We start from the raw sequence: 13,975 nt of genomic DNA, 5'->3' as shown, positions 1-13,975 counted from the left end.
ATCTTTGCCAGTTCAATATTTTAAGTGGCATATTATTGTTTTAATTAAAATTTTGGTCATTGTAAGTGAGGTTCTTCACTTATTTCAAAAATTTATTTGCTATATGTGTGTGTGTATAAGATATCATATATCCTTAGACCATTTTATTGTGGGTTGTTTCTTATTGATTTTTCTATCCTCTTTGTATATTAAGGAAATTCTGCCTTTAGTGATCATGTAAAAAAATAACATATCAATTATTTCTTCCAGCACTTTTATTTCCTTATATCTAAATATAGACCTAATTTTGTTATAAGAAATGAGACAAGAAATCTAGGCATTCATTTTGAAAAAAAACTAATTTGTCAACATTATTTTATACTTCACTGATTTGAAATGCCATATACAAAATTCCCATGTGTCATCTGATCCACTTCAGGAATTTGTATTCTGTTTCATTTGTGGTAGATAGAATTTTAACAAGCAGAGCCTGATGGCAAAGACATCTCAGGTGAGTAAAATTATAGAATAAGCATAATTCCCAATACTGTAGATATAGGGCTCGAGTAATGGTCAGGCTTGGCTGGAGCCTTTGTTATTTGTAGGGGGAATTTAGAAGATCCACTTAGTGGTAGATTTTGGAAGACTTTTAAATACCAAGCTAAGGAGGTTAGGTTTTTTTATTTGGAAGCGATGTGAGCCATTGCAGACATGGAGTAAAACAGAGAAACAATGTGATAGCGTGGACAGAGCACGGCATTTGTAGTCAGAAGATATGGCTTCCAGGTCCTGGGTCTGCCACTTACTAGTTATGTGACCTTGGGCAGGTCACTATGTTCCCTAAGCTTCCATTTTTATGTACATTTACGTTAATAAACATAGAGAATAATTAACCTCCTAGAATTTTATAAAAATTAAATGAAATAATTTTTTTGAAAGTGCTGTATACATACTATAAAGCATGATAAAAATAGGAAGTTATCTTAGCTATACCATCCATAGCCATGCTTTAGGAAGACACATCTGGCAGTTCTAGACGTATGTTTAAGGACAAGGAAAGAGGGTCATGATAATAAAAGAATCAGAATAGAAAACAGTATGCCTAGTATGATCCTGTTTTTCTTTAAATATATAGAATATTTTTTACATTTATATGTGCATGAAAAATGTCTAGAATGTTGAACACCAAGAAAAAGTTAACAGTGCTAACCCCCAGAGATAGGTTATGGATGATTCTTTTAAATACTTGTGTTTTTGCTCATCTGTATTTTTTAATTACTTTTTACAATCAATATGTAATAAGGTGTGATAAAGACAAAATAATAAATTCAGTAAGTTCAGATGCAAATCTATCATCACCCTTTTTATGATTTTCCAATTTCCCTCTTTCTGTGAATATCATCATCACTTTCTGTAGCCATCAAGGGCTGCTTAAGAAAAATAAAACACACCAGTTTTTTTTAACAGAAAGAGTTTAATATAAATAATTATTAACTGGTTAAATTTGTTAACTAGGTGACTGAAAGGATAAAAACACAACTCTAAGATACTATGGACTGAGCAACTGTGGGAAACAGCTGCTATCCTTAGGATCAAGGGAACAAAGGGAAGCAGCTGGAATTATTAAAACTTAGAAACTTAGAGGGAAGCACCCGTGATTCTGAGACCCAGATGTCTGAGGAGGGGGCACCGGCCAGCTGGTGCAAGTGTCTGGGGGAGGAGGCATGAGATGAAGCTGGTTTTCCAAGTGTTAGAAAAATCTCATACTTGAATCATTTGCTCCTAAGGAGGAAGGATCTGCTACTTCCCAGGTGAAGGATCCTTGCTGGAGAGATGCTTACATAATCAACAAGCAAACAAGAAGCAAATAGGAAGGAGCCAGTTCCTTCTTCCTTTCAGCTTTCTGATCTCCCTCTGGGGCCCCCTATTGGCAAAGCCCAACATAGAGTCAGCTGGTAAAGCAGAAACATGGATTGCAGAGTCCTGGCTCCACTATCATAAAGCCAAATATAGAAGGGCAGGTTTATAGCTGAGAGATAATAGCTTCCTAACAGGCACAGTTATTAGTTAACCAGGTTTCAGAGAATCTTGGACTCTTCTTGTCAACCAGTCAGTGTGACAAGTGAATCAATAAAGAAAAGACTTAGCACGTAGGAGGATATGATAACTCTATTTGAGAGAGAAGCAAGGGAAAGACTTTCTGGAGAAAGTGACTTGGGCGTAGAGTTTTAAAAGATGAATTGAGTTTAGCATATAGAAAGGAGGAGAAAAGGAAAAGGATGGGGTGAGGCATTCCAGAACAGGGTTAACAAATATCAAAGTCATGGAGGCATGAAATATCATGGAATATACGGGAACCACAGGCAAGCCTTTGATTATGACTGGAATATAAATGGGAGTAGAAATCTCAGAAGGTGAATCTGGAATGGTAAGCATAGGCCAGTTGCGTGGCAAATCACTGAAGAGTTTTAAACAGGATTAAGTCTTAAAATTTTTGGAAGATCTTTGATATCTCTTCCCCAACACCAGAGTATCCACTAACTCCACAAAGCTGGATGATTCAACCTTCACAGAGCATTTTGTAAATCGTCTGTGTTTCCACTTCCTCTACCATCAACCTTGCTCAGGATTTACGTTTATTTTCAAGTGGACTGTTGACGTCACCTCTTCATTGTGTGACTCCATGCTGTCACTCCCTGTTCAATGCAGCCTTTACATAACTTCTGGATTTGTCTTCCTAAATACAGCTTTGGGCATCATTTTTATAATAACTTCATTTGTGTCATATATTACATCTTACCCAGTGATTGTCACACGCATTATTTGACTTAATTCTTACAAAAATCCTGGGACATTATACACTGTAAGGTTATTAACTCCAGTTTACAAAGTGAAATGGAAACTAGAGAACACAGGAGAGCTTGCCCAAGGTCATTTAATCAAGTGGCGGGGCTAGGGTCTACGACCTGACTCCTCTGGCTACAGGTGTTTCTGGCTATTTATTTAAATTTAGAGTATTCTTAATATTCTTCATGAGGTGAGGGTGATAGTTTCATAATCTTAAATTGTTATGGAAAATGCATTCAGTTATAAGAATTTGTTTTAATTGCTTTTGATGATAAGCACTGAGTATTGCTGGCTGGGACTGAGGATGTAGGGAGCTCTTTAAAAGGTTATATGACATTAAGACAACATAAATATGAATGTCTTTTAAAATACGTTGTTCCCAGTTTTAATACTTTTTTTTGTTTTATTCTTAGCGTTAAGCAACATTAAATTAACTCTAGTTGGAAAAGTGTGTTATTGAATTATCTCCCAAATGAGCTTAAGCATAGAAGAACAATTTAGCTATTCAGAAAGAACTGAAAATGTGATTTTCCTAAGCACAGACTGTTCAAGAGGAAAAGCTTCCAGTTAAATGAACAGTTGAAGCCTAAATCTTAAATAAGTTAGGAATAATTGTGGTCTACTCAACCTCTTCTGTTCAAAGTTCATTCAAACATAAAGATACTCTGTTTTGTCTTTTGTTTTTGAGGGGTATTTTTGGTGAGGAAGATTGGTCCTGAGCTAACATCTCTGCCCATCTTCCTCTGTTTTGTATATGGGACGCTGCCACAGCACGGCTTGATGAGCGGTGTGTAGGTCTGCACCCGCAATCCGAACCTGCGAATCCTGGGCCGCCGAAGCAGAGCGCGTGAACTTAACAACTATGCCACCGGGACAGCCCTGATATTCTGTTTTTTAACCCCACAGATGGAACATTTATCTCACCATCATATTACTTTATTAAGTATTCAACAGTGATAAGAAATACTTAACCCGGTTGCATCCTTTAGTTGTTTTGGTGGATAAACTTGAGGCTAATATAATACTTAATCTCTTAGGATAGATTTTTAAAATTCACACTTTCAGGCAATTTTTTAAGAATGTCAGTTTTATGACAGCCATGGCTACACCTCATTGTGGGAATTCATGTGGGTTTAATAAAAATTAATTGAATCATCATAGAAAGGTTGAAGCCAGATAAAAAAAAATTTTATTTCTCCATAGAAGTTCCTGTGTTTGGTTGCTGTATATGTTCCTAGCAAACACTTTTTAAAAAACTCACAGAGAGGAGTCCTTGGCTGTGAGCCCTGTGGTCCTCATTAGAATGGATCCCTCCCAATGACACACCTGGTACCTTGTATCTGCAGCAAGCACAAAGGCCAAACCCTGCGAACCTACACTGAGTATGGAATCTGGCCCACGCATGGTAGCGGGGAGTAATGAGGTGGGTTGCAGAACCGTAATGGCAGGTCACTGAGAGGTCTCTATGAAGCCTCAACAGCCTCCAGCAGGAAGCTTGTCATTGCTCATTCTTAGGTCATAGCAATTTATCAACTTGAGGATCGTCAAATTCCCCAAGCCCAAGATTTTAAATATCCTGCCTTTTTGGGAAAGGTACTGTCATTTACTCTGTCTTAATAACCTTTTCCATTTTGATGGTTAATTTGATATGGCAGCATGTGAATATTCCGGCATCTGAAGAGTGTGTTAATTAAATACTCCTCACGGCCTGGAAAATACTCATTTATTCATAAGTCTCTTCTCAACTAGAGAGTAAGGTAAAGGAGGAGAGGGTCATCTCTTGGGTACATTCTTCCCTCACCTAGAATACTACCCTACTGGGTAAGAAGAGTTGATAGAGCTGAGGCAAAGGTGCAGAAAAGCCGTGGAATTGTATTTATTTTGGCCATTCATTCAAAAAACTGATTGAACTTACTGGGCCCGGATGTTGGGAATACCGAAATAAACCAATCACAATTCTTCAGGAACTTTCCCTTCTGGTCAGGTCTGCATCATGACTTTATATCTGGATGAGCAAATAACTTTTCCAAATGAAATATCAGATATTTGGGGCCATCCCAACCACTGACAATTCCATTTCTCTTACTTAGGTTCTATATATTGGGTACCAAAATAGTATGCATGGGCCCTAGTTTTGATATCCATTAAATCTAAACATGGAACTAAACAATTCCCTTCTCAGGCATTTGAAAGAAGTTTTTGAGCATACTCTGCATTTTACTAGGTTTTGGAGAAGACATCTAGAAGGATTTTGACTTTTGCCCTTTAAAGATCTCTAAAGCAAATTCCTATTCTATGACTTCTCATGTTATTTTCATTAATTTGCATTTAGCTCTGTCTTCTCTATTCAGCCATGAGCTCCTTTACGGAAGGAATCTGTTCATCACCTCTGCTCCTGGTATAAGGCCTGGTGTATAATGAGTGCTCAATAAAAGTTTGTTGATGAATACAAGAAAGAATTGTCCTTACTTTGAAGGGTTATGGTTTAATGAAAGAAGAGAAAAATCAAACGAGGAGAAAATAAGTGACATGCAGGAAGTGAATTTAAAACATTCTGGAAACAAATGCAAAATAGCGTCTGTGCTAGGTAAATGAGAATAAGACTGTGGCTTCTCTTTGTCATTCCTCATACTTCAGTATGCTAGCAGGGGCATTTTCACATGGAGATCTCATGGTTCCAAGAGCAGCAAGAGGGTCAGCTTCAATGTGCAAACACTTTCAAGTCTCTACACTCATCGTATCTGCTACTGTCCCATTGGCCAAAGAAAGTCATATGGCCAAGTTCAGAGTGAGTTTGGGAGCATATTAGCAAAAGACATGGCTACAGGGAGGTTTAAACAAATTGGGACCCTTACTGCAATCCATCTACCATGGAAGGGTAAGAATTCCCAATAATATCAGCCTCTAATAATTGTATATAGTCTGGTTCTAGTTGTGCAAAAAATAAAACCCCAATATAACTTCACGTGCATATGCACACCCACACACATATACATAAACATTTAGATAAAGAACCAGAAAACACACAAAAAAAGTATTAATAGTACTTACACATATGCTTCTGTTTTTTAATTTTTAATTTTGAAAAATTTTTAACATGTTTGTTTCCATGTATTACATGTGTAATTTTTTTTTGAAAGGAAACATCCTGAAGGTAATACAACAAAATATGACTAACGGTCATTTTTCACTTTTTAAATTGTTTTAGTTCTTATGCATTTTCCATGTTTTTTAAAAAATATATACATTATAATTAGCCAAATATGCGTATGTACATATCAGCTACATTTTTTAAATGATGCTGAGTCAGGTCTCTGGTATACTTTTTCCATCTGGTCTTTCTTCATCACGACACCAGGAAGAGACAGTTGAAGAGTTGGGTCAATAACAAAATCTAAAAAGCAATTTCGTACTGTATCTACCAACCTGTTTTTTGAAGTTTTGAAGTCTGCAGCTGTCACTGATTGCCTTCTTGGTTTCCTTTCAGACGTCCTGCTGGCACTGAAGAGGAGTCCCTTTTGTTTGTCTGGTCAGAAGGAGCCCTTGAATTTACCGACACTGCGGATACTCTAAGGCCATTCACGCTCTATGAATATCGGGTCCAAGCACATAACTCCAGAGGCTCTGTGGAGAGTCTGTGGTCATCAGTGCAGACTCTGGAAGCCCCACCTCAAGATTTGCCAGCTCCTTGGGCTCAAGCCACCAGTGCGCATTCAGTTCTGCTGAACTGGACAAAACCAGAATCTCCCAATGGTATTATCTCCCAGTACCGTGTGGTCTACCAAGAGAGACCGGATGACCCAACATTTAACATCTCTACTGTGCATGCTTTCACAGTGATGGTAAGATCTTAGAAAAAATAATAGGTACTTAGATTATCTTGTTAATATGTTGAAATTCATTTTCTTATCCAACTTGTTATTTGTCTTCACCTTGGTGTTAAACAGCTGACAATCTTTCACATGTGAAAAGAAGCAATGTAGTCATGGGGATAAGATACTGAGTATAAGAGATACTGGAAACCAGTTCGCAGACCACGATTAATTTGTATTACCTCAAGGAAATAAGCGAATCTCTCGTTGCCTGATTTCCAAATCCATTACATGGGAATATTAAATGTGTCCCTCTATACCTCATGGGAATGAAGCTCAGATAAAATTGGAAACTTAATTTTCTTCTTTCTCAAAGAGCCAATTATATCACATATCTACATCTATATCTATCTAGATATATCGATATTTATATCTATATTTATATCAATATATCTACATATATATGGGGCTTATGTGGGTGAAACAATATCACCCATAGCAGATAGATATAGAGATATCTCTAGATAAATATAAAAATGAGGAAAAAGAAAATTCAATTTCTAGATGTATCTATCTAGATGTGTAGATATAGATATCACATGTGCTATAATTTAGTGGTGATTTTTCTGGGTTGGCCCCCTCTAGCCCATAACACAGCTGAATTTAGTTCACCTAGAATCTCCTAAGAGATTTCTTTACAGCTGGCATAGCCTGATGTTCAATGAGAGATGCAGAAACAGGATGGTCCTTGTCTCAGGGAGCTTCTCTTTTATAATATTGCAGAAATGAGAATTGAACATAAGAAAAAATACGAGAAATAGTGGATCACAGCCAATAATGTCCAACATATCAGGATTCAGATCCCAAACTCCACCACCTACTAGCTGTAAACCACAATACAAGAGGAAATAATATCAGATAGCAAATGTACGAGGCAAAAAATGCTCTGAGAAATCGACAGAAAGCCCTCATACTGAGGAGGCTTCATGGAGAAGGTGAAACTTTGTGATCTTAGGAGTTAAATACATATGGTTTTCAAAATATGCCAAGACCTTGCTAAATATAAATAAGAAAAAAATGCAAAGACAGCATAAAGCATTATTTTCAAAGACCAAACCATGTTTCTATACTTCCAATTTAGGCAGTCCAATTTACGTGAAGGTTATCTTTAGACTATAACATTTATCAAAATATCCATACCATATGATTTCCTTCATTAAGTAGTAGATAATAACAACAATAAACAAACACATAGAGACAGACATTGGATTGGTGGTTACCAGAGGGGAACGGGGGACGGAGGAGGGTGAAAGGGATAATTCGGCACATGTGTGTGGTGATGGGTTGTAATTAGTATTTGGGTGGTGAACATGATGTAATCTAGGCAGAAATAGAAGTATAATGATGTACACCTGAAATTTATACAATGTTATAAACCAAGGTTACTGCAATAAACAAAAAATTAAAAATAAATAAATAAGCCATACATTCTCAAAAAAAATAGACTGTAACATTGATCAAAATATCTAAATAATACCAGGCAAATATATTTTAACGAAACTCCAGAAGAATCTTTGTAAATGAATAGTTGAAAATACGAAGTTTTCTCACTGTCCTTATGTTTAATTTTCTTACATGACTAAGAAATAAGTAGCATGTGAATGAAGGGATAATATCAAAGAAATCTTTGGTTCAGAATTGGTACTTCAGGGCCGGCCCCATGGCTTAGCGGTTAAGTGCACGCGCTCCGCTGCTGGCAGCCCGGGCTCGGATCCCCGGCGCACACCGCTTCTCCGGCCATGCTGGGGCCGCGTCCCACATACAGCAACTGGAAGGATGTGCAGCTATGACATACAACTATCTACTGGGGCTTTGGGGAGGGAAAATAAATAAATAAAATCTTAAAAAAAAAAAAAAAAAGAATTGGTACTTCACTTTTTATTTGACAATTAATTATCTTTATATATCAAGGTCTTTCATGTTACATCTTCTAGATCCTTCATGATAAGCATTAGAAGCAGTGTTCTTAGGTGTAGATGACCTTTTTTAGTTGATATGTGATCCATGGGGACATATATTATTTCTCACCATATCGTTGGAATTCATGTTCTAAACTTTCACCCTGAAAGTAAAATATTGAAGAACAAAGTAAAAATACTGAAAAAAACTTGATAAGAGCTTTCTGAATGAGACACCTTAATTTAAATACATTTTATTGAAGGCACCAGTATTGCAATGATTAAATGTCTGATCTTTTAAAATAGGCCTTTCAGGAGTGTGAGCCTAAATATTTAATCTCCCCAAACAGTTCTAATGAAATTCCCTTATAGAATACGCTCTGAGTCATCCCTTCATACCCAGTTTCATTTTACAACACAAGACAAAGTATTCAGTGAATTCTGTCCCTTATTTAATCTGGTAGGTTCTATTTTTACCACACTAAAAAGTACCTGAGAAAGAGGAAGGCCTATGGCCCCCAGCTTTAAGCTTCACACATTCCTTTGAAAATGGGGCCTCCCCAACACAGCTTCTATTCTGATGGCCCAGTATTGCCACACTCTGAGAATAACCAGAAGAATTAAGAAACAGTAATATTTCTGCATCCTATTTTTGAATATGTGTGTGCGTGTGTGTGTATATGTGTGTGTCCAAGGTGGCCTCCCAAAATCTGGATCTTTTGCCTTGAGAATCCAAGAGAAGACTTAGGTTCATCAGGAAAGATCCCATTTGAGCTTTCTAAGCAATCAAGGACATCTTCCAAAGGCCAATGAGGCCAGCGTTCAGATACTTTGGTCACTAGGCCAAGTTTCCAGGTCAGAAGGCTACTATGACTCTTTATGGATTGACATCTTTGAAAGAAATAACCAGAAAAATAAACTATTGTCTTTGAGTTTCATCCATTCCTACACTCCAAGAAAATGTGTTTAAACATTTTTTTGAGATATCTAAAGAAAGAAGTTCTACCACTTAATTCCAGTCCCTCACCATCAGAGAAGAATGTTCCTTTTATTCCAGCCAAATCCCTCCTCCTGTGATTTAAGTCCATCTCTTCCTGTTCAGAACAGCACGACTTCTTTGTACTAGTGCAACGGGCCTTCACCATCAAGAACAGATTATTGACAGTTCAATCCAATTTGGCAAATAGTCATTGAGTACTATATTCAATATGTCAATATTCAATACTACATTGGACTGTATTATTAAGTCTGCCATGAGACTGGGCCCTTGGGCAGATGAGTAATCAAGTCTGAGGCACAGAGTATTAGTGCTGGGCATTTCGGATTTTTAAGTTTCTTTGCTTCTGAGTTTCCGCTGCTCATGTTTTGATGATTCTCTTTTGAATGTTTCTCTGAGTGCCTTCCCGGCTCTACTTACTATTTCTCTAATTCCTATACCAGCTAATCTTCACTGTCTCCTTCCATTTCTGTGCCTACCCCAGGAAATCCTTCACATTTTTGTTTCATTGACTGCTTTGGCTGAAATTCTCCAGAGCAAAGGAACTACATTTGCAATTATTGAGACATAGAATCCATCCCCACAATTGCAGAATTACAATTCAACCCACAGGCTTGCAAGAGGTATCACGAATACCCCTCATTTAGTCTCTTGTTTACTGGGATCCCATCTCTGCATGAGGAGCCACCAATAAATTGTCCATAGTGTAGTGCCATTACTAGCTTGGCCTTAAAGTCCCCCCACAGTTGTTTATAAACAGGTGGACGTTGCTGGGAGAGCCACACATAACAGGTGCAATGGATGCATGAATCCTCCCGATGGTGGCAATGGATGGAGAATTGGCAGTGGGGGCCCTCCATGGGGGTGGAGAGCATATGTGTTGGCAGGAGCAGCAGCAGCAGCAGAGGCAGCAGGAGAGGAGAAATGGAAAGAATGTGGGTTTTAATGTATCACCAGCTTCTCTCCCAACCTCAGGAAAAGTTTCATCTCCCTTTGAGGCCAGGTAGGTCCTTTTAAGGGAAAGAGGGAGATATCTTGATTTTTAGGGTCTTTTCAGAACAATAGCCTCCATTACTGAAAACACGCTTTAGGTAGAAGTCCTTAAACTCCCTTCCCAATTAGCTCAGTGATGAATTGTGCGGTGTCAGGATAGAAACTGTATTTAGCCTTGCTTGGCATGCAAGAGTTCCACAGTGGTATTTACAGGGAACACTCCTGGCGAGGTTGGCGATATTGCTGCCACCATTCGGATTTGTTTGCTTTTTCTCACTGGCATCTGCCATCGCACTGGCAAAAATAACTTGGGATTTAAAGGCAAAGGTGCTTTACCTGTTAGTCTGTGCTCTAAGTACATCCCTGCTTACCCCACAGGGTTATAAAACATCAAGCCCAGATCGTACATTTGCCCAGTTCCCTGAAAGATAGATGGTACTTCACTCTGTGTGTAGACTCAAGCATACGGTGCTGAGGGGTAAGCAAATTATATGGGTCACTAAAAGTTGGCTTCCAATCTGAACATAAAATCCAGAATTACAAACTCTAGTTTCTAGATTCTAGTTGCCAAGTTCCCTTGCCCAATGTCAAGGAGGAGGTATTCAAAATTTCCTCATGTGGTTGTTCAAATCTCTTTACCATTAAGTAGAAATTTGGGTAAAAAATGAGATACTTCATAATTGCCATATTTTGAAGAGTTTGTAAGTTGATGAATTCATTTTTAATCCCATTTTCATTTAGGCCTTGAATAATATAAAATATTATTGCTCTTTACCTATGATCTTAATTAATTGTAGCTCTTAAAATTTGATCGTTGTTAGCCTTCTCCCCAGATCCATTTATAAGACAACAGAAATGCTATCTAGGAGATGGAGCTATCTAGAAGGACTCCTTTGATGGCTGTCTTTCCAAAATGAAGAAAAATTTGATAATAAAAACAATTACTATACTTTTTGTATCAGTTCTATAAGCTGAGATTTTTCACCTTTTATAATACAAGATGACTATGTCATTCATTCTTTTATATAAAATTACAAAATATGGGTGGGTAAATGTCACAAAACAATGAACACTTGTTGGTGCAACCCATTTTGTTGTATTGTAATCATGTATTTGGTTGGATATTAACTTTTCACTTATTAGCCTTACATTATTTTTATCCCTTTCATCTAATAATACCCTACGGATCACAAATATATATTGGGGATTTGCTTCTTGCTCAGTATTATTGGGGATGCAAACCATATAAGTCTTCTTGAACTTCGTATAACTACTTCTTTGAAAGAGCTTTATTTTTTCTCCAACCACTTTACTCCAAAAAGCTTCATCAGAATGTCCTCGCTCAATCATCAGTAATTTCTGGGGAGGTTCCTATGCTTTTCCAGTCACTTTAAGTGACAAGGAGCAGCCCAATTTTGGTAGTCAGGACTCATTTCAGGTGTTTAAAAAAAAATCCAGAGCCAGCCCTAATGGTCTAGTGATTAAAGTTGGGTTCTCTCCTTGCTTCGGCAGCCTAGGTTCACTTCCCAGTCATGGAACCACACCACCCGTCTGTCAGTTGCCATGCTATGGTGGCGGCTCACATAGAAGAACTAGAGGGCCTTACAACTAAGATATACAGCCGTGCACTTGGGCTTCGGGGAAAAGAAAAAAAAAAGAGGAAGATTGGCAACAGATGTTAACCCAGGGTGAATCGTTCCCTGCAAAAAAAAAAAAAAAAGAATCCAGTCTAAAGCCTGATGTGTTAAGGGATCTACAGTGGCGAAGAGAGGGCATGTTTGTTTTCCTTCTTCTTCTTCAGTTTCTTCTTCTCTTGTTGATTTCTTCAGGATCGTGGCAGAAAAGAGAGAATTTGACAAAAAGGAACAGAGTCTTACTCATTAATATTGTTCTTATCCAACTACCATGGCCTTCTGTGGGGTTACATAGAGATGCCCCATGGGAAATTTCATGCTTCACAGTTTCCTGATACAGGCAACCCATTCTCTGGCTAATTTCTTGCATCCCTGTCCATTACTGCCCCAGAGATCCAACCCACAGCCTCTTTTACTTCTGGGCTCCCCTCTCCTGACCAGTCAGCCAGTTATCAGATCCTATTGCTTTGACAAAACTCATTCCTTTCTTGGCATCCCCTAGCACTGGAGAAAGCTTGTTCTACCAACTAAGAAAAGTACAACTTGTCCAGCACTATCTTCTCTGCTTGACCTACCATGCTGGGTGAGACTCAGCCAGCCTCACAACTTCAGAATTCATTGAACAAGAAGCAGGTATCAGCTTCTGTGTTAGGCCATGATCTCGAAATCCTGGAATCACACAAGAATCTCAGAAGACCCTCCTCCATCCTAGTAGCTACGTCAAAATTATCCTATGAGTCTCTTCAGGTCAGTAGCAAGCCTCCTGAAAAAAGTAGAATGTCCATCTCACTTTTCCTGCGGACACCCTCAAATCCTTCAAGTTTGTGCTCTTGGATATCCATCATATGCCTTGAGAGAAGAGTGTGAGTATCCCCATTCTCTCCCCTCAACTAGTAGGGAGATAACCTGGAGAAGCTACTCTACTGAATTTCCTTCTATAACTTGCTTGTCCTGCACCTGAATATTCTCTTATATAAGTTGTCGTATATAGATCTTCAGAGGAAGATGGCTTGAAGGTGTAAGGCTGATTCTTTCTTTCTGTAAGTCCTGCAGAGGTATGTCTGGCAGTTCCAGTAGAGTTTCTAAGCTCTACTCATTATTCCCCAATATACCTTGTTACATAACTAAATGGCTCCATCATCTTTCTAGTTGCTCAAGCCAGATCAACCTTGAGTCCTCCCCTTCCTTACTTCCATATCTAATCCTTCACTGAATCCTATTGCTTCTACTTCTAAAGTGTAACTTGAATCCTTCTGCTTGAAGACCACATTAGGATCTTCACACACGTTGTTCTCTCCTCCTCAAATGATCACATTTTTACACTTCAAATGGATCCATCTTCCTTCTTCTTCTTTTTTTTTTTTTTGTTGGTGAGGAAGATTGGCCCTGAGCTAACATCTGTGCCCATCTTCCTCTATTTTTGTATGTGGGATGCTGCCACAGCATGGCTTGATTAACAGTGTGTAGATCCCTGACCAGGATCCAAATCCACGAACCCCGGGCCACCAAAGCTGAGTGCACAAACTTAACCACTACATCACCGGGCAGGCCCCCCATCTTCCTTCTTAATCATCCAGTCTGAACTAAAATGTTATTTATCTCACAGGGCTATTGTAAGAGTTAAATAAATTAATGCATATGCAATGTACTGTAGAAGCTGTAAATGGTGATATAAATAGACTGTAAAACTTTAGAAGTCCTACGATTTGGAATAACAGAAGCTAAAAGAAATGAGCAAATGTAGAAAAGTTTCGG

General features: G+C 38.2%; 1 protein-coding gene across 1 annotated transcript in view; it reads left to right on the top strand.

The window, feature by feature from the left end:
- The window catches only part of USH2A (usherin), a 761,558-nt gene that overhangs the window by 659,881 nt on the left and 87,702 nt on the right, over positions 1-13,975 (top strand). Inside the window, exon 61 of the mRNA XM_087424358.1 lies at positions 6,314-6,668. Coding sequence (XP_087280484.1) covers positions 6,314-6,668 — 355 coding nt within the window. The remainder of the gene's footprint in view (positions 1-6,313; positions 6,669-13,975) is intronic.

This window comes from Ceratotherium simum, chromosome 36 (genome assembly GCF_057802395.1).
Source record: "Ceratotherium simum simum isolate JZ-2026a chromosome 36, ASM5780239v1, whole genome shotgun sequence".
In the NCBI taxonomy this organism is placed as follows: domain Eukaryota; kingdom Metazoa; phylum Chordata; class Mammalia; order Perissodactyla; family Rhinocerotidae; genus Ceratotherium; species Ceratotherium simum.
This window is presented reverse-complemented; position numbering and strand designations above follow the sequence as displayed.